A 21371-nucleotide genomic window follows, 5' to 3' on the forward strand; every position below is an offset into this window, starting at 1 on the left:
GTGTATTTTTTTGTAATCTGCATTCAAGGTTACAGGCTGCGTAACCAGACAACTCAGGAAATTCTGAGGTTATAAAAAGGAACTTTGTAGTATGAATTTCCTCAGTCTGTGTTGTTTCTTTGCATGGGAGGCTTTCAACTTGTATGAAACATTCTGAGTGTGCTGGGGAGAGCAGCAGTGACGGCTTTAATGTGGTTGCCATGTTTTGTCCCTGGGATGAAAAACTGTGAAGATTAATCATCATTAGAAGGGTTTTTTGAAAACAGGCAAGTTACTCTTCCCTCTTCTGGGAGGAGCTTGGGTTATGCTTGTGCTTTGTTTGTGTCCCCATGGAAATGATCAGTCTCTTGAAAACAGTGTTTTGGGTTTGTCCCCACCCCCCTGAGAAGCCCTCCCACACTTCAGCTCTACCTCATGAGTAGTGGATTTACTCCTCTCAATGAATTTCTAGAAGCAGCAGCAATAGTGACTGATTTGAACACTGCTCAGCCAGTATCCCACTGCATTTTATATCTGCCCTGAAAATCAACTTTGCTCTAACAAAAGCAGAGTGCAGCTGTGAGCCTGATGCTCTGGGAGCCCCGCGCTGCTGCTGCCTCCTTTTATTCCGCTCCAGTTTGTCCGTGGCGTTGTTTCATCTGGGATGTTTCCTCGGTGCTCAGACCTCATGATGCAAACGAAGCTGCTCCATCTATTCCAAGGCTTCTGGAGTTCTTGGGTTCGGTGTTCAGTTTCAGGGGAGTTTAGGCTGATCCTAATCACTGCTGCTCTGGGGTTTCTGTGCCCAGTCACACAAAGCTGAGCTGCCAGAGGAGTAGCACAGGCACACAGAGGAACAAGGGGTTAATTCCTGGAGCTCTGATTACCTTGGGTATAACAGTTCCACAGTCTGTTTCTCTTGGAACTCAAAGCTCAAGTTCTGTCTCCGTGTGAAGATTGCAGCAGGGAGAGAAACTCAGTTCTGCCAGTGTTAAAAGCAGCTCACTGAGGTTCAGATCTGGAGTGAGTGGATGCAGTTCTGTGCCTGCCTGTCACTGACCTTACCTTTCTGTTAGTTAACACTAGGGCCACCAACAGTGGAATGGGTGAAAAGCCAATACTGTGGAAGATATATTCAGGCTTTAGCAGGAGAGTGACATTTCATGGATTTTCCCTCCACTCTGGTTTCTGTCAGTGAGCAGTTTTTCTTTGCTGATGTCAAAGTTTCTGTTTTCATTGTACATAAATATACTGTTGGGTTTTTTCCCCAGCACTGAGTACACAAAATAGATGCAAACCCACTGCTAGATTCGTGGTGTATAATTCAGGTTTTTCCTGGAAAGAGAACACTCCAGCTCTCCACCCAGCACCAAAACCAAACAAACCAGGAGGTTGGGCTAGGCTGAAGTCCTGACTTTAGGCCCACCTGGGGCTCTCAGTGCTGCCTCAGGTGATGATGTGTGATAGACATTACCTGCTTACATCCCTTTTTTAAGCTGTCCCATGAGTCTGTTGATCTGATTCCCCTGCAGCTGGAGGGCTCTGGTGTGAGAAGTGTCCCTGTCAGGGAGCCTGCCTGGAATGTCCAGCTGGGACTGCCTGAGCGAGGCTGCTGCAGGAGCAGCCCTGCCTGCTCCTCTGTGCTGCTGGCGGTGTTTGTGTGGGCAGGGCGTGACTGGGATTGGCTTGATCAGCCAGACAAAACCCAACTCCCACAGAAAAAAAAGTTGTTTTCTACACTTAACCACACAAATGCTGGAGCTGGCTGGGAGAGGGAGGCAGGAATTTGGTGGGAAGGAGGAGGGAGGGCAGTTCAGCCTCTCCTGGCAGCAGTCCCTGTGAGAGGCACTATGTGTGATAACATCTGAGCGTGACGTGGGAGCGAGGGACACACAGGTCATTAAGTCCTGGCAGCAGTGCCTGCAGGACGGCCGGGATGGTTTTGTTTGGAACACTGGGTGTTTCAGATGTGGCAGTGAGGGAGGGGAAAGCTGCAGCCTCAGCTCTGGGCGCAGGCAGAGATTCAGGGGGCCTGTGAGTGTGTGTTCGAGGCCTCAGATGTGGTCTGGAGTGTGCTTTAAAGCTCCTGCTTGCCCAGAGAAGTGATTCTCCTCCCAGCATCCAGTGTGACCCTGCTTTTGTTTTCAGAAATCATCAGGTGCTGATGTAGGGAAGCACGAGTCCTGCAGCACTTCCAGCCCATCCTTAGGCCCTCAGCCTGCCCTCTTGTGTTTTGAGTCACAGTCTAATCCGAAATTGATGTTTGGGTTCCAGGTGCTTCTCCGTAACCCAGGGCTTCAGTGCAGAAATACTGATGGCAGTGCAGGCCTGAGTCCTTCATCTTCCCCCGAGGTTAATGAGATGGACATTCACCACCTGGCTTGGGAAAAGTGATAATTGCTCTTTTTAATTAGATCTTAAAAAAAAAAAAGAGGAACCTTCTCCTTTGGATTGTCCCCTACCTACGTTTAGCAGAGTGTTTTTGAGACAAGACTCTCTGGTATAAAACAGTTTGGGAGCAGTGGCAGGATTCACAAACACCTTCTTAAAAACTGCTTTAAAACATGGCATAAGAAATCCCCAAACCCTGTGATTCTGACAGATATGATTTGGTAACTGTATTTGATGCAATACATCCTTCCTCTGTTCCTGTACTCTGTCAGGAGGGAAACCTGGCATGTTTGCAATTACTAACTTTGTGTTTATTACTTTTTCTCTCAAAATGTATTAGATGTTGGATTCTAGTATCTCATTAAACTCCAGGCCTAATTACTGAGTCCTGCACCAGGGCTCCTAGGCTAATTCAAAAACTATAATTTGCCAGTGATGCAAATCATCAATTTGATTTAACCCTTTTACGTAGACTTGTGCTGAGTTGTGGAGAGTTTATCTGGACTGGGATGCTGTTGGGCTTTGCATTTGTATCATTCAGGTCTCTCTGTCAATCCCTTATTTCTCCCCAAAAACCAAAATTACATTGCCATTTCTGGTTTTTGGGTATATGATGCTTGTTCCAGAGACTTTGGGCTGTGGTGTGAGCAGCAGGTTGTGGCCTGACATTTGCAACCAGCAAAGTGTGGACGTGAGTGGGGTTTAAAGTAAAATCTTGTCATTTACTCCCACCACTCAAAAATGGATGATTTTTGCAAAATTAAAAGCTGGAGCAGCTCACATCCTTGACTTTCCATCAGGTTTGTGGCCAGATGTCCAGTAAACCGGAGCTGCTGGCACAAAGTGTCTGAAACAAAGAGGAGAATCCTGACTAGGCCAGGCATCCATGTTGTCAGACTTTTGTCTTTCCCTGAGACAGCCCGAGGCCGCAGCAGAGCTGCTGATAAGGGGGTTGGTTCTGCCCTGGATCATCCCCTGTGTCTTGGAGCTGGGATCCAGTTCCTGAAGGAAGGGCTGGAGCCCCTCTGCTCTGGGACAGGCTGGGAGAGCTGGGCGTGTTCACCTGGAGAGGTGAGGGCTCTGAAGGGGCTCCCAGAGACTTGGGACTAGGGCCTGGATGACAGGATAAGGGGGAATGGCTTCACACTGACAGAGTGGGATATTGGGAAGGAATTGTTCCCTGGGAGGGTGGGCAGGCCCTGGCACAGGGTGCCCAGAGAAGCTGTGGTTGTCCCTGGATCCCTGGCAGTGCCCAAGGCCAGGCTGGGATGGGGCTTGGAGGAGCTTGGGACAATGGGAAGGTGTCCCTGCCCATGGCAGGCGTGGCACTGGGTGATCTTTAAGGTGTCTCTCAGCCCAAACCACTGTGACTCCATGGAACCTTCCTTGTGGCCAGTACCAAGGGCAGTGGTGTGGCCGCAGTGACCCAGCCCTGGTGGGACACAGAGGAGCAGAAGTTCCCTGTGTGGAGCCAGGCTGGGGAAAAGGCAGTAACAGTTCTGTCCATGATGTCCTCCCAGTTGGAAGCCCAGTTGGAAAAGCTCTGCTGTGGCTTCTCCTGGGCCCACAGTTGAGATGAAGCCTTGCCAATTACCAGTTTCTAGGAGCTAACACAGTTATAGGATAATTGTGTGGGCGGGTGTTGTCTTGCAGCTCTCAACCGGTGGCAGTGAATGATGGAAGCTTGGAGATTATTGTCCAAATAACCAGTATCACATCTCTCCTGCATTTACTGGGATGTGATGGGATGTGGAGCAAGCCAGGGCTGTGTCACTTCTGTGATGAGGTGTAGGTGTCACCAAACATCCACACTGTGTGTGCTCCTGATGGCTTGGCGGGATTTCATGTGGATTTAGGGACTCTGTGTTTGTTTCAGGGGAGTGCACAGAGCTTGCTCAGATGTAGTGGAATGGAACTGAAAAGAGAAACGTCAATGACAGGAACATCAGTGGTATTCAGATATTTGGAGGTGATTTTAGTTGGTGTCTAGGTTTGGAAAGACAGGTGTCTGCCAGGGAAAGCTGGAGCTTCCCTTGGGATGGAGAATGTAAACACCCTCCCTCCAAATTATTAGAATTTTGCATTTGGGGCTTTCAGGCAAAGATACAGGAATTGGAATAACAGTTCTTTACTAGGAATATTAAAAAATACAAATATAGTAGTACAAAAGAAAAAAAGGGCAAGTAAACAAACAAAAATCCTAGAAACCCTGACAGAGTCAGAACACAGCCTGACTCCCTGTTGCTCAGGGGGTTGGCAGCAGCCCAGTCCAGCCCTCCTGCAGTGACAGATGTGGTTCTGTTGGAGCAGAGATGATCCTGTAGCAGGGTGCAGTTTTCCTCTGAAGGTCCAGTGGGGGTGAGCTGGGTCTGCTCTTCCTCTGGGAATGCAGTGCACACAGGCTGTGCTGGGCTCTGAATCCCAGGGTTTATCCAGGTGGGAATGCAGTGCACACAGGCTGTGCTGGGCTCTGAATGCCAGGGTTTATCCAGGTGGGAATGCAGTGCACACAGGCTGTGCTGGGCTCTGAATGCCAGGGTTTATCCAGGTGGGAATGCAGTGCACACAGGCTGTGCTGGGCTCTGAATCCCAGGGTTTATCCAGGTGGGAATGCAGTGCACACAGGCTGTGCTGGGCTCTGAATCCCAGGGTTTATCCAGGTGGGAATGCAGTGCACACAGGCTGTGCTGGGCTCTGAATCCCAGGGTTTATCCAGGTGGGAATGCTGGGCTCCTCCCCTGGGTGGAGCATCTCCCATGGATGATGGAATTGGATCAGCCCTGCAGTGAGCCTGGATGGCCCATGGACAGCAGAGATCCCCTGGAGGGAGGATGGGTCCTGGAAGGGATAAAGAACACTGCCCCAGCTGGTTTAACAGCTGGGCCATTAACAGAACACAACTGCCCCCTTCCCCTCAGAGTTATGAGAGAAATTAAAAAAAATACCTCTTCAACCAGTTTCAGCAGATTGGGAATAGATTGCATGCTTTTTGGTTATATATTGCAACCCAAGACAGTTGGTTATGAAATAAATCAAATTTCTAGAAAGCAAACTTCATTGTGGGCTCCCTGGGAACTGCACATAGTTTATCTCCAGCAGAGGTGGTGCCTCCTGAAAATGCCTTGGCAGCCCTCCATGGTGGGCTCTGCACGTGCCCTGTCCTGGGAGGACAGTGAGAGGCAGAAAAGGTTTTTTGTTAGTGCTTCCCAGGCAGCCCCATCAGCAGGAGCAGAGTTTATTGCTTAACCTGGCTCTGGAGCTGATCCCAACCTCAGAGCATGGGATTGCCTTTGAAAGCTGCAATTCAGCCTCAAAGAAGTACTGCGGTGTTGCCACTGGAGTGTTTGGAGGTTGAGTCATGAAGTACAAACTTTTTAAAAATAAATATGGTTTGTCTTACTTGCTTTATAACTTTTGGCTTTCTAAAGGTTTGTGTTCTCAGCTTTTCCCCCATAGTCATCAGTGCTGGGATCTCATCATTCACCAGAAAAGTACTTTTCACAACCCAGAATATCTCATCTGGGGAAGTTAGGCTGTTCAGAGAAATGCTAAATATTGTGACAGCATCAGTGAAATTCTTAGACTTGGCAACACTCTAATAATAATGGTCCATGGCTGGAAAATGCCTGATGGATTCCCAGGCAGCCACTCTTTTAATTCCCCAGGAAGAAAAGGTCTTGAAGTGTGCCACTTCAGGGTAGGATCTTCTGAGTTTTGTGAATTAATTACAAAAACACTGTTCAGCCTAGGGAACTGGGTTGTTTGTTTGAATTTTTCCTGTGAGAAAACAGCATTTTGAGATACTTACGAGCTACTTCTGTTCTTGCAAAGCTGAACCTGATGCATTTCTGGCAGGGATTCAAAGGAAGATTCTGAGTTTTCACTGGAATTCTCTTTAACAAGGTACCTTCAGCAACCACAAAATAAAGAAGAAAACCCATAAAGAGTATTTGCAGGCTGTGAGAATCTCAGGGACACCTTAGGGAACATCCATTTCTCATCCTAAAAGTTTAAACTTTGGTTGAATACTGAATAATTATCTCATTTCACAGCAGAATTTTCTGTGTGTATCAAAGAAGGTGCAGATTTTTAAGCAGCTAAATTAGTGGCAGTTGGAAAGGGTAAGAGAGGATAATTTACTCAGGCAGCCTTAGAAAATACCTGATTTAATTTGGAAAGGGGAAATGTGTTTTGGGAAGATCAGCTTTGCAGATGCCTTGCAATCCCCTGTGATCATCCAGAGACATGCAGGACCCTGAGGAGTGAGACACTGACAACTGGGAAATGCAGTGCAAGCTCTGCTTCCAGAGGGTGGATCAGATTCCAAGGAATGTTTGAAGCTTCAGGCCTGCATGGTTTTGGCTGAGCCAGCATTTCTTAGACTCGTTCCAGCTCCTGGGTGGAACAAAGCTGTCTCTGTAACTGGGATTTCTCATTCCTGGTTTTCTCATTTGAACTTCAAAGCTCACTGTAGATGACTTTTTTTCTTTCTTTTTTTTTTTTTTTTTGACAAAACTGTCCCAGAGTTGCATGGATTTTATTTTACAGAGGATTACTGACCAGAGGAGTGTTGCCTTGACACTCAAGGGACAGAGGAATCACCTTCCAAGGCTGAAGGAAGCCCCTCTGAGCTGTGGATATGGGACAACATCAGCAGTCCCTGGTGCAGGGGCTGAGCTGATGCTCTGCCAGAGCCAGCGTGGTGTGAAGCTGGTGCTTCCTCCTGTGTTTGGGTGTTGCTGTATCACAGTCCTGATTGCTGCTCTACAGCTGCTTTTTTTCTCTATCTTTTTGGGTTTTTTTCTTGTGTACATGTATAGGTTTTTAGAGCAGGAGTGTTTGTTTTGTTTCATCTCTTGCACAATAGACTAAATGTTCTGGCACTGCTTTGCTCAAGAGGAAGTTGTAATCTTGTATTTTAAAAGATTAGGCAGAAACCTTCTTGTATTCTCTGCCTGGAATTGGTGCTTTATTGAAGTAGTTTTAATCAGTCACAATCTCTGAGCTGGGAACAGCTGCCTTCCTTTGAAGGCAGGGCTTGGAAACTTTATTAGAGATTTAATAAACAGTCAGAGAAAGACAAGGGAAGGACCAAGCCTTAACTCTGCCCACGATTCCCTGCTAAAAATGCTCATTTCCCAAAAGAAAGGCACAGGAGGCTGCTGCAGGCAGGCCCTGGCATCAGGGAGAAATGTGGATCATGACTTTGAGACCTGAATATATCCCTGAGGGAGCAGAGCTCTCAGGAGGATCCTCACAGGAAAGGAACTCCTGCTGCTGTGCACGGGATCAGCACTGAAGTTAATGAGGATTTATTTACAACCATCCTTTGGTACCTCTCTGTCCCAACCACTTGGACACCACAGTGTAAATCACACCTGCTTTTTGGACCTGTGACATTTTGTGTTCTGAGAGTCACCTGGGATGAGCCTTCCTTGGTATGGCCTTTTTATTGAACCAACACAGACCATCCTGCTTTAACAGTTCCTGGAGCTATCAAACCTCTGCAGAAAAGTTCTTATTCAAGGCAAAACTCAAAGTTTGGTCAGTCTGTAGTGATCAGTCTTTTTATCTGCTTGTAGCATTGGAGGATATTTTGTCAATGGCTTTCAATTCCCTCCTTAGTGTTTTTTTGGAGGTCTCTTCAGCAGTTTGCTGGATCTCAGCAGTGAGAGAAGTGCAGTTGCTGCCCAGGATAAAGCTCCTCACTGCAGGCAAGGCAGGCAATTACTGCTTCCACCTCCCAGTGCCCCTTGTTTATCCCATTCCAAGGACAGCCAGGATGCTGTTCCTGATTAAATTTGCTGCTGAGGCGAGTGCCAGGAAGATGCAATGGTATTTCCAGAAGCAGCAAAAATTATGCCACTTCTTTCTGCAGAGCGAACTGTAAATGGATGAACAGTGCAAGATGCTCTTCCACTATTAAGCTGATTTTCTCAATCCTGTTTCATGCCTGGGCTTGCAGCTCGAGGGGCCAGGACACCCCAATTTGGGCAGCTCCTGTGCAGCTCCTTCACTCTTTATTATTTTGGTGTGGCTGACACTTGGTGCACGTTGTTTTCTGAGGCTGCTGGGGAACTTTCTCATTCCATGTTAATATTGCTGCTGTCCCTGTGCCCTGGCATCTCTGCTGCTGCCATTTCTGCCAGAGAGAAGGCAAGAATTAGCTGTGGGATGAAGTTATTTTCCCCTCACTTGGAGTAATCAGAGCTGTTAACTCCAGTGTCTTCCCCTGGAGGAGAAGCCTGTCTGTTTTAGGTGTCAGTGTGAGTTTTGGGAGGGTTTTGCAGAGGCAGGACACACCTGCACTGTGTGGGGTCAAATCAACACTTTGACCTTGCTCAGGTGTATTTTTGAATTCAGTGAAACTCCTGAGTTCTATTCTCAGTGCTCTTTGTTCTTCTCAAGCTGAAATGTGTTTTTGCCAGCAAAACTTGAAGTTCCAATTATGTAGAGAAAGCCTTGTTCTTCCAGCTTTTTTTTTGCTGCTCTACTCTTTTCTACTAATGACATTTAAAAGCATTAATTCCACAGCACTGCTGTGTACATAAATATCCTAGGAACACTGCCTGTCCTGCCAGTGTGTAAGGAATATTTATTTGCAGGAGGGCTGTTGATTTTTAACAAAATCACTGACATTCAAAGCCAGCTTTTCCTCTCTGAATGCAATACCATGTAGTAAAATTATTTTTTTATTATCCTGCTAGCTGCTTATCACCATGAACATTCATCTCATTTGCCTAACAAACTGCTGTAAATATTGCAAAGAAAATCATTAGACTTACAACAGTTCATTTAATAATAATAATTTGCCTACACACTGGTTAAAATAATTCAAAATACATTGAATTCTTACAGATAGCATTTCTGGAGGACAAAGTGAAATTATCTGGGTGAGCAGTCATGTTTTTCTGACTGATCTGCTGACAGGGGAGGAGAGTCTGGCGGAATGACTCTGCTCTTTTCATTTCTGGGTGTTCATTGGGCAGGAGCAGGAACTGAAACCGTGACACGAGTTCCTGCTTCTCACTTCTCTTGAAGGGCTGGGTCCTGACATGGTGGCATCCCAGCAAAACCCTGGATTCTTGGGAATCACCGTGGTCAAACAGGAGCTGTAGAACTTCTGCTGGAATTTCTAGCAGTGGAGGTTACCACAAAAATTCAAATAAATAGAAAATTAAAACATTATTTTGTAGTTCAAAGACTGGAAATAAAAAACCCAACCAAAAACCAATGACAAACCATCCCCCAAAAAACCCCAAACCAAAAAGCAGAGGAAGGAATAGTTTTTTATGTGTTAAAAAGTTTGAAAAATGTTCTTTGAATGAAGTTTTAGGCATGTTTTACATTCAAGAAATTGAAGCAGCCAGCCCAGATCTCACTGGACTCAGCCACAGTTTTATTCCTCTCTGGAATCTGGTGTTTTCTTTGTGAGAATTTCTCTCTGAAAAGAACTGCAGAGATCACAGTCTGATACTCATTAGCACAGAGAAATTTTACATTCCTTTGCCAATGGAAAGGAGATAATAAACCATTGATATCCATTTTAACTGGTCAGAGCTCTGTGGGGCAATCTTTATGAATAAAAGCTGCCTCCAACATCCCTGTCATAGCTGATAATAAAGATAATTAATATACCAAAATGTCATATGGAGAAGGGCATTTTGAGCCTACTTACTGCCTCCTGATGGATGGCAGAAGTCACCCAGGTAGTTTTAAATGTATTACCTTTAATTTAATTATAATAGTAATCATATATAAATAGATCTATCTGCTTTCTCCCCAGTCACATGTATTCTCTGAAAGCTTTATTACAATTCAGATAAAGTGCAGCTAAGGTTTGTTATCTGCTGTTTGTTTTGTTTAGAGGATCTTTTAGGTGCTTGCAATTCACGCTGCACATTGGACTTCAAAGTTAAAACACCCACTGTGCCTGGTGAGGAGAAGGTGTGGATTGTAAAGGTTGTCTAAAACTCTCTTTATTGGCAGGTTCTTGTGACAACTGCCCATGGAATGATCAGATATTTTTGCTGTCATTGAGTATTGCATTAAATTAAATCCCCTCTTATAGCAGCTGATGGTGTGAGCTGGTACTGCTGGTTTTTGTGCCATAGGGATATTCCAGAGTGAGTTCAGCCAGTTCTCCAGCTCAGCCTCTGGATGTCAGGCCCTGTGCAGAGCTGCTGGGAGAGGCTGGCCCAGCCATCTGGAGATCTTGTGTGACTTTTGGCTCCAAGATAAGGAGCTTGTCCCACTACTGGAAAGCTGAGATCAGCTGTTTGTACAAAATTGTGCTGGGTGATCTCTACAACACGTTCTAGGGCACCAGTGAACTCTGGCTTTTAACTTGGTGTATGGTCACAGGTCCTGCTGAAGCAGTCCCGCAGCATTCAAGCTGGCTGTAAATTGCATTTGTGCCTCTGTAATTAGTGTCTTGGAAGCAGTAAAGGAGTAATTCAGGCTGTGGGTGCTGAGGAGAGCCCTCCATGGCTGATGTGATGGCAGCCTTTGAGAAGGGCACACAGAGGCCCTGTCTCCCACTCTGATTTCAAACACACCCAGTTCTTGCACGTGCATAATGCTACAGGACATTTGTACCCCACGGTCTCTGGTTCTTATTTATTTCTGATTTTGGAAAAAGATTTTTTTTTGAGAGAAAGAGCCAATGTAGTTCCCTTCAGATGAAGTTTTTATAGCTTTGACTTTAATAAAAACTTGAGAAAAATGTGTTACTCTGGCAGTTTAAGACTTCAGCAGGTTCCTGATCTTTGGCCTTAGGAAGGAGAGGAGAAAATTAAGTATTTTCCTTGGTGTGAAGAGGTGGGAAACAGAAAATACCATGAATCCATGTTAAGTGTAAGGGCAGTGCAGTTCTGGTGCACAAGGGGTGGGGTGGGAACGGGAGGGACAGGGTTACCCAACAACCCTGATGAGAACTCCTGCACGATGCCTCTTGCAATGTCTGGTGTCTGAGCAGCTTGTTTCAAACAGGAGCATGAAATGCAGACAAGCTGTAACTGTTCTCAGAGAAAGCTGGAGTGGGGAGCTGGACATAAATTACAGCACTTTCCTTGGCTTTGTGTAATGTTATATAATGCTGTAAAATCCCTGGGTTTGCCAGTAATTCTCCATGAGGTGCAAAATTCTCCATAAAGAACGTCCCCTTGTTGTTGGGCATTTCCCCAGCATCTGTCACTATATAAACACAGCTATTAACAGTTTTTATCTTTCTGAGTAAGAAAACTTCCTATATCCATAATTAAACCATTAGTGCAGATTGAACCAGTCTAAATATCCCAGCAATGTGTTGCTCATCACTTTATGATCTGGCATAAAGCTGGAATGTTTGGGATTTTTGTGTTGTGCCTCATTCTGCAGAGCAAACGCTGTCCTTGAAAAACCCCTGTTCTCCTGTCAAAAACGTGGATGTTGGACTGGCCCCAAACTGGGGATTCTACTGGCAAGTGGAGAGAAAGTCACTGCAGAGGCTTGTTTTGGGTCCTGGGCTTCTCTTGGAACAGCTGAAGTGTTTGTACTGGCTTCTAAATAATCCTGAGCTTACTTTGTGTGCTTGGCATCCTTAGCTGGCCCTTCCCATAAAATAGTGCATTTTTTGTTCTCTAACACATTAGTTAATTTGAAATGAACCAAATAGAGCATATTCATAACCAGTTGCAGTCTGGTTAGGACTTTCAGATTTATCTTGCAGGAGTGTCAGCGTCTCAGGATGGCACCTTCCCAAACACCCAGGGTGCCTGTGGGCTCCATCAGCTTTTAGGAGAGCAGGCAGAAACACTCAGCCCATCCCCGAGCCCTCTGGAAGGGGAGATGAGGGAAGCTGTGTCTTGTCAGGATTTCCTGCTCCTTGTTTCCTGCTCTCCTCAAAATTTCTGCTTGAAATAATGTCTCTCAGAGATGTAAAGCTTTTACTTGCTGCTGTTCCTGGTGTGTGGGACCGAGCTTTGGGAGGGCCAAGCCTGGTTTTCAGCAGAGCCCATCCTATGTCCCATGAAGTGGTTTGTGCTGTGGGACTCTCAGAGATCAGAGCACTGAAGGAGAGAAGTGTGTGTGTGGCTGAGGGCAGGAGCTGAGGGCCAGGCAGTGGGAGCAGCAGCCTGGGGCCAGGTGAGGTTTAAAGTCCAGGGGTGTTGTATGAGCAGGGCTGTCAGGGAGAGGACAGGCCAGAGAGGGAGGAGCTGCACTTGTGTCTCACTCCAGGTGACACCAGGAGTTTGTTGCTCCCAGCCCCGTCCAGCCTGGCCTTGGACGCCTCCAGGGATGTGGCACTGAGCACATCTGTGCAGCCCTGCATGAAGGCAGCTCGTGCTCCCTGTCAGAGTTTCAGCAGTGGCCATGCCCATGCTTTCTGTGCAGGTGTCTTGGGAAGAGCTGGCTGTGGGCTGTTGTCACTGCTGGGTGCTCCCCTGTGTGGGTGGGGGTGTGGAGCAGGTTGGACCAGTCCTCCCACACGGATCCCCAGGGGTGGGAGCTGCCCTGGTGGGCTCCTCCTGCACAGCCCATGTTGTACCAGTGCTCACAAGCAGCAGAGTGCTCAAACCACCCTCAGTGAGGGCTTCTCTCAGCTCAGCTCCTTCTAGGAGGAGTAACACAAAACATACATTAATACCAGCATTCTTAGAATGTGTATTTCACATTTAAGTGCAAAGCTGAGGGAACATTTCTCCTAGGATTTGAACAAGCTGCTTCTCCCAGGGGTTCAGCAAGAGGGGAGACCTGCAGCAGCACAAAGACCTCACCTGGGAGGGTGAACAAGGGTGTTTTTGGTGGATGAGCCTGGATATTGAAGCCTTCTGTTTGTTGTAGCATGGTCGGTGTCTGTGGTGTGTCAGGAGTGTCTGGGCTGGCATCCTGCTGTGACAAGTGATGGCCACGAGGCAGCAGCCACCTCTAAACAGCTTCATTGAAGGAGGCAAATCAAGGGTTGGGCAGCACAGTTTATCTGGGAAGAACGGACAACAAACACTAGAAATGCTAAATGTTTCCCTGTGCTGAGTGGCACTTGGTGCCAAGGGTGAATGGCTGTTTTGGGCACCAATCTCATCAGTCCCACCCTGTCCTTTGCTGTGCAGCTGCCCTGCAGGCCCTGAAGCGCAAGAAGAGGTACGAGAAGCAGCTGGCACAGATAGATGGCACGTTATCAACAATTGAATTCCAGAGGGAAGCCCTGGAGAATGCCAACACCAACACTGAAGTGCTTAAGAACATGGGTTTTGCTGCTAAGGCCATGAAAGCTGCTCATGACAACATGTAAGTTACTGCATCTTCCCATGGGATCTGGAGTTTGATATTTGTTAGATCTGCTGAGTGCCTGGTGTTTCACACCAAAGGTGGAGCTGGAACAGCAAAACCTTCTTTTGAAAGGCTCTCACTTAAACTAAAATTGAACAAAATACACAACTATCGAGTCCTCCTCAGTTTACTACTGTTTTATTTTCTACATTTATCCAAAAGCTGGATAGGACCAGTGTGGTCTAAAGAAAATGGGAGCCTGCAGCAGTTACAGATCCATCTTGTAGCAGCAAGAGCTTTAAGCCTCAAGGGGGGTCTTAAAACTTGTTTTTCTGCTGTGGAGTTGGTGTATGTAGCAATAATTAAAGGTAAAACTGCATTATGGGAATGTTGTGCTTGCTCCACAAGCAAATATTGTGGATGTAATAATGCTGAATCAGGGAAGAGAGCAAATTATTATTAATATCAGTGGTGCAGAACAAAACCTCTCCCTGGTGTCTGTATAACTGCTGGGAGCTAAGCTTGCAGGGAAAAGTTAAAAATTCATTTATAATTGTGTTGAGACCAGGGGGATAAAACCGAGACTTGCATGCAAAGTGTATTTTGGGAAAGGGCCTTGGAAATGTCACTGTGGTGTGGCATTTCTACAGAAGCCAGGACATACAGTGTTGATTGGGAAGGTGCCTGATGATACTGAATTCTTTCCTTTCTTTTCCAGGGACATTGATAAAGTAGATGAATTAATGCAGGACATTGCAGAACAGCAAGAGCTGGCAGATGAGATCTCTACAGCCATCTCCAAGCCAGTAGGATTTGGGGAGGAATTTGATGAGGTATGGCTTTCAGTGTGCTGCTGTTTGTACCAGGGAGTCATGGAATCCTCTGGGCTGGGAAGCCTTGGGGTCAGGGAGTCCAGCCCCTAATCCTGAGCACCACATGTGCATGGCTTTGAAATCCCTCCAGGAACTGGAACCCCAGGAGATCTGCACGCTGTGTGTGCCTGGGTGCAGGACTGGGCTGTGAAATCCCTCCTGGAAATGTTGGTGGCTGTAACCTGGACTTTATGCTCAGAATGGTCTGGATGGCCTGACCTGAGAATATCTGGACTTGGATTTCTCCTTCCCTCTGCTTTCCCCACCCTCTTCACTCTCCAAGAGATCAAGTACAGGAGTCACATCAGAATCAGGCACCTCATCTCCTCACTTTGCTCTGATCCTGTGCATTTCTGATATTTTCCATGATAGAAATAATAATCAGCAATATCTGATTGTTAATAAATATGACTTAAAGTTCTTTTTTCTTTTTTCTCCCTGAAACTCTAGGATGAACTCATGGCAGAACTAGAGGAACTAGAACAAGAAGAACTAGACAAAAACTTGCTGGAAATCAGTGGTCCGGAGACAGTACCACTACCAAATGTGCCCTCAATATCAATACCCTCCAAGCCAGGTATGGATCAACCTTTACTGAAACATCCTGGATCACTAAAAGTGTGCTTATTAATCTTACTAATCCTTGGATTTGGGAGATCTGGCTGCAGGCAGCACAGACATTTTGCTTGGACTTGCTTCCTGCATCCCAAATCACAGCCAGTGCCATTTCTCTGTGAGGGGCACCTGCCTTTCAGAAGAAGCACAAAAATCCCTCCCTGTCACAGGAGCAGCTGTTTTCTGCTCCAGCTCAACCAGGTATTCTGCAGCCCAGAGGATGCTCAGAGTGCAGTGGGAGAAGGGAGCCTTTTCACAGGGGCTGCTGGGCCAACAAGGAAGAAATCTTGAGAAGACACCCTGAGGCTGTAAACAGGAGGGCAGAGTAAATAAACTCATAAAGTCATTGATGTTGGAAAAGACCTCCAGCGTCATCCAGTCCCAGGCAGGTTCAGATTCCCCCATGGATCCATGCTTCCTTGCTGCTGCTTTGGGGTTTAATTTGCTTTCCTGGCCTTTGGGAGGATCTTCCCTTGGGGTTTTTCTTTGGGAAGGCTGTGGGCTCCTCTGCAGTACCCAAGCCAGGCAGTCCCAAAGTCAGGATCATCCCAGTCCTGGAGCACACATATCCAGGGAATTATGGCTGGTGTGAGGATTTTACCTGGAGGATGGACAAGAAATGTTTGTATTTACACAGAGGTTCAAAGCTGCTCTTAAATCTGAACTGGTCCCTCTTGTACAAACATGGCCCATGGAATTCAGCTGAGCTGGGACACCTCTGGCAGCATTAATGGGATATGAAGCTTTACAAGCCTATTTTGCTGAATCTGCCTGACTGTGATGAATAATCTGTAGACTTTGCAGCTCTGTTCCATGTCCTTACTTGGAAAAGCAAAAAAAGTCCAGAAAAGCAGTGGATGAAAATAATCCCAATTGGTCAGTGCATCTATAATTATCCTGCTGCCTTTCCAGGTTTGGCTGGGTGTGGGAAGCAGGAGCAGGTTCTGCTTTGTGCCACTGCTCCTTGTGTGTCACTCTGCTTTTATTCTGACACCACTGGTTTTGTGTGTTCCTGGTTGTGTTCTGCCAGGCAGAACTGCTGACCTGAGTTGGTGAGAGGGGAGGGAGTTCTATCAGAATATCTGAAATCTGAGACTTGATCAGATTCAGGAGAAACAGATTCAGTGAACCAGTGCATTGCCTTTTTATTGCCTGGCTGGTTTAATGAGGTTTGTTCTCTAAGCAGTCTTACAAAACAGTGCCTTGGACCCAGATCCACTCTTTGCATTTTGGGACTGCACACAAGTAAGAGGCGTTGTAATTGTGCACATATTTAGGGAGCTACACAGCACAAAACATAGGGAAACTCCCTAAAATAATATAAATTGTGTACAAGTTTAGTAGTAAAAGCTGCAAGTATAAAGCTCAGTGTTTTACAGGATTTATGCTAAGCTGCTTTTGGATGGAAATGAGAATTCCATGAATTCCATTAATGTATTTAAGTGGCACTTTTTGCTTCAATAAAACTGCATCCAGGGCTGGCGCTTGGGAAAAATTTGGATTCTGGGGTGGTGTTGGGTGGTGATTTTGTGTGGGTTTATTTTTTGAACCTAAATTGTTTTCACTTAAAACTGATTTAACACTGGGATTAAAAGTTTGCTTGTGGTTACCATGGTCAGACTCCCAAAGGGAGTACTGCCCCTAATGGTTCAGGTTTGTGTGTAATTGTCTTTTTGGGAATAAAAATGTGTCTTTTGAGGTAGAGCTGACTCTCTTACCTCCTTTTTATCCATTTAAGGGAAGATGACCACAAGCTTTCCTGCTTTTCTGTTTCTCAGGAGCTGTCTGGATTTTGGCTTTAATCAGTCTGAATGAGGAATTTTGTTTGTGGTGTCAGGAGAAATTCAGGCAGAAGTTGTTTTTGTTTATTGGAGGCTGGAGGTGAAACCAAGTAATAATATAGAAATTTTAATGTAGAAACCTAAATTCGAGCCTTGTACAAGTGAGGGGTCTGGAGCTTGGGGCTGATTCAGTTTTCCTGATGTAAACATTTCTTTTGGAATGACATGAACCACTTGGAGCAGGAATTGCTTCACTCTTTTTTTTTTTTCCCCACATTTTCCAAAATTATTGCAGCTATTTGTGGTCCAAACTTTTTTTGCTGAGTTAATGGAAGCTGGACTTGTCAGGTTATGACAAAGAGCAGTGTTTTCTGCCCTGGAACAAGCAGGAATGAGGAGAGGGCAGTGTCCAGGCTGCTCCCTCCCATCCACATCCACCCAGCTGCCAGGAGCACAGGAGAAGGGCAGTGGGAGGTTCCCAGGGCTCTCCAGCCCCTCCACATCCTGTACCTGACCCAAACACCTCATTTCTTGCATTTGCAGTACTCAGTGATGGAATAAGGAATTTATAGGGAAGAGATTAATACTGGAGATATCAGATAAGTTTGTGTAAGAAGCTGCATCCCTCTGAAAGGGGCTTGGAAATCGTGGAAAAACATCACACATGCCCACTGCCTTCTTCTGTGGGAGCTGTTGTCTTTCTCCATTCAGAGTGGGACTGTCGGGAAGTTTAGCCCATGAGGCTCTCCCAGCAAAACACCTTTTACTTCACTTCTAAAAGGTTTTGTGTACTTTTTGTCCACAGCTGGCTTTAGGTGCTTCATTTACTGGTTTGTCAGTGGCACAGAGGCCTCTGGGTTCTCTCAGGATTCCCACTCACTTGTTCTCTTTTGTGATTTTGCAGCCAAGAAGAAAGAGGAAGAAGAGGATGATGACATGAAAGAGCTGGAAGCTTGGGCAGGAACCATGTAACCACAGCAGCCCCTGGCTGGAAAAAAGACTTTGGTTACCTGTTCCGGGTGCAAATGTGTTTTGTTGAGAAGAAAGCATAAGCAAAATGTCTTTATCTTTAATTTTAACCCAGAGTAGTGGGAACTGCATTGCTGTTTTCTGCATAGCATGGAAAAAAGTCTGCCCAGAGGAGAGGAGCGGGAGCAGGGGAATGCCTGCTGACAATACGGTTCAATTTCTGTAGAAAAGGTATTTGCAAAATCAGACACTCAGCTTTGGGACTGTGCTCCTGCCACTGCTGGATCTTCAATTTGGGCCATATATTGAATTAAGCTGAAAAACCCTCTGTAATTTTAAGTCAGTTTAAGTGTGTCTAGGAGTCTTGTAAGGCATTTAAAAACCAGGAAAAGTCGTAAGCCCCCATCGGCTTCTTTATTGTGTTTTAGGTGCAAGAATGCTTTAGGTTTTTAGTTCTTTGCCAGTTCTATTTATATCCCTTGACTGCTGTGTGGCCAGCCCTGTGTCTGTCACTGCAATGACATAGTCACTGTGCCCATTTTAATTGGTGAGAATGATCTGCAGTTGATCCACACTCTCTTGGAAGTAGGGAAGGTTTCAAGTTCAGTTGTACATTTTTCTACATAGCACTACAATGTTTATTGCTTTTTTGTGATAATTGATAACCCATTCAGATACATGCACACAATTATTTTAATTAAGAAACTACTATGGATTGCACTGTATTAAATATCTCGATTAATTTTCACCTGTGGCTGCTGTGGTCAATTCTGTGTCCTGGTTAAGTGATCTGGCTGTGGTTTAGGTGCAGTTTGGCTCTTTCTACATGAGGGACATCCACTCTAAAGCTGCTGAGCCATGGTTGGGCTCTGCCCCCAGGGAACAAGGGACAGGACACAAGGAGAGAGCCCCAAGCTGTGCCAAGGGAGGTTCAAGTTGGACATGGGGAGGAATTTCTTCCTGGAAGGGGTTGTCAGGCTTTGGAAGGGACTGCCCAGGAAAGTGGTGGAGTCCCCATCCCTGGAGATACTCCAGGAACCACTGGACATGGCACTCAGTGCTCTGGGCTGGTGACAAGATGGGGATCAGGCACAGCTTGGACTCAATGACCTTGGAGATCTTTTCCAACCTCAGTGATCCTGGGATTCTGTTCTCTGTGAAAATCCCCACACTGAGGAGAAATCAGCTGAATTAAGTTCAAAGGAAGAGGTTTAGGGACAGAGCTGGGGCCCTTGGCTTTGTTTTTCATCATGGAAATGATCTCTGCTGTGCACCGTGCTAACAGATGTTGTTAAAGCTGCTCTATTTTATTCTAGGAATTACAGGAGAGCATCTCAAATGCAGGGAAGTGTCAGGAACATTCAGGAGGAGCTGGGAGGGGAAAACCCCACCCCATCAGCAGCACAGTGAGTGCTGTGCAGTGTCCTGCTGTGGCAGTGGCACAGGCAGCCCCTGGCAGCCCTGCTGGGCCCTGGGGTGTTGGACAGACCCTGCACTCAGAGTGCTGCTTTAAAAACGTCAGAGGGCTCCAAGCACCAGGTCCTTGTTACCTACAAGTCTCTCATACTTTTCTATGTAGCCTCCCATGGGCAGCTCACACAGCTCCAGCTCTTTCTCTGCTTCTCTCTCTCTTCTCCAGTAGTGGCTCACTCCTCCCTGTCCCTAGCACTGCTGCCTAACCCTGTCTGTCCTGTGTACAGCATCTCACCCTTTCTGTCCCCTGTACAGCCTCCTGTCCCTCGTCAGCACGGCCAGCAGACTCCAGCTAACTCCAGCTGAACCCCTCCCAGCCAACCCCTCTATCACAGCCATAGCTGGGGGGGCAGGGCTGTTCCCACCCCTGGGTAATTAACACAGCTCTAATGAATCAAGGGTAAGGTTGCCTTCAGTACTATCTCTGTCTCTCCCCACACTGGGGTAGCTCAGCTTTGCTGTTCCCTCAGCTTTACCCAAACACAGCCTGCTCTGCACAGCAGGGAAATGCAGCAGGGACTGTGTTGGGCTGCCTGGTTACTCTGAGTGATGACAGCCCAGGTACCTACAACCTTTTCTTTCTTCATCCTTTTAACAATGATGGGGTGGTTCCTTAATCCTTCAGAATGTCTGAGGACTGACCACCTTTCTGCTTTGGGTGTCACTGAATTCCTTATCCATTGCTTAGTGAGCAGTGCAATGTTGAACATTTTGGTGCCTTGCTCAGAGTGGTTCTGAGGGCAGCACCTCCCTGTGCAGAGCCCCATGGCAGTGCAGGAGGAGCAGCTGTGCCTGCCAGCAGTTTCTGTAGTGCCACTCGGTCCCTTTTCCTGGGAAAGCCACTCCAGTTCCTGCTGGGAGACTCAGCTCAATTAACCTCAACAACTCAAGTTGCAGCTGTGCCAGTGTTTTCCTGTGGAGCTGTTGAAGAGGTGAGCAGAACTCTGGGATCCAGGTGTTTTCAGTTCGTGGAAAATCCTTGTTTTCTTCCTCTGGGGAAGGTGGAAAGCATTGTCACTGTTGTACGTGTGTATGAGAATGATTCCCTTAAAGCAGGGTGAAAAGCTGTGGCTGCCCCTGGATCCCTGGCAGTGCCCAAGGCCAGGCTGGACAGGGCTTGGAGCAGCCTGGGACAGTGGAAGGTGTCCCTTCCATGGCAGGGGTGGCACTGGATGGGCTTCAAGGTCCTTTCCAACCCAAACAACTCTGGGATTCTGTGAAAATACAGACTGGGCTGAAGGGTTTCAGCCCTGCTTTTCCCTTGGAACACTTTCAGTACAGAGAGTGGCTGTTGTGCAGGTGGAGAGGCCAGGACATGGCATTTGTACTGGGATCCAAGGGAAGCACAATGCTGGGAGGGACAGGGAAGTGTTTTGTGTTTGTGCTGCACGTTTGGGTCACAGGAATCGAGAAGGGGATTCCTGCTTGGTGGCTGCTCAAAGCTCAGAGTCCACTGACACCGAGGATGTGTGTTTGTACCTTTGGAACAGGGTGAACACTCACAGAGCACTTGGAAAAGCTGGGCCAGAGAGGCCGAGGTGAGGTGGATAAACCGAGGATAAATAAACCTGAGCAGACATCACCCCTGGGGCTGGAGAGCCCTCGTGTGGTGCAGCAGCTGGGGGACTTCCCTCCAGGAATAATGGGAATGCATAGCTCTGCCCGGTACTGATCTGTCAGGCTGATCTGCAGCTGGAGCTGATCCTCTCCAGGTGGATCCGTGGCTCTCCTGTGTGCCCTCCCTGCTCCTCTCTCTAGGAGAACCAGTTCTGGGACTGTTCTGAGACATGAACATTCAACTTCAGTGCAGTGTTAAAGGGGCAGGGAATGAGGGGCTCCGTCAGCCACTGGGGAGGCAAATTGCTCTTCAGTTGCTTCACTGGTGAGTTGTTAATGCGTGTGTGGGTTAGTAGTGGGTTAGTAATGGGTTAGCAGTGGGTTCTGGGGAGGTGCTTGGTGCTGAGAGCTCTCTGGAGAGCCTTGGCCTCACATGGAAGGACGTGGGTACAGGAGCACGCCAGGGAGCCTCTCAGGATGCACT

General features: G+C 46.9%; 1 protein-coding gene across 1 annotated transcript in view; it reads left to right on the forward strand.

Annotated features, from left to right (window-relative positions):
- Positions 1-18605, forward strand: part of CHMP4B (charged multivesicular body protein 4B) — a 21582-nt gene extending 2977 nt beyond the window's left edge. The window contains exons 2-5 of the mRNA XM_063404684.1: positions 13461-13638; positions 14339-14453; positions 14943-15069; positions 17793-18605. Of these exons, the coding sequence (XP_063260754.1) occupies positions 13461-13638; positions 14339-14453; positions 14943-15069; positions 17793-17860 (488 nt within the window). The 3' untranslated portion in view covers positions 17861-18605. The remainder of the gene's footprint in view (positions 1-13460; positions 13639-14338; positions 14454-14942; positions 15070-17792) is intronic.
- The last annotated feature ends 2766 nt before the right edge of the window (positions 18606-21371 follow it).

The sequence above is a fragment of the Prinia subflava genome, chromosome 8 (genome assembly GCF_021018805.1).
Source record: "Prinia subflava isolate CZ2003 ecotype Zambia chromosome 8, Cam_Psub_1.2, whole genome shotgun sequence".
Taxonomy (NCBI): domain Eukaryota; kingdom Metazoa; phylum Chordata; class Aves; order Passeriformes; family Cisticolidae; genus Prinia; species Prinia subflava.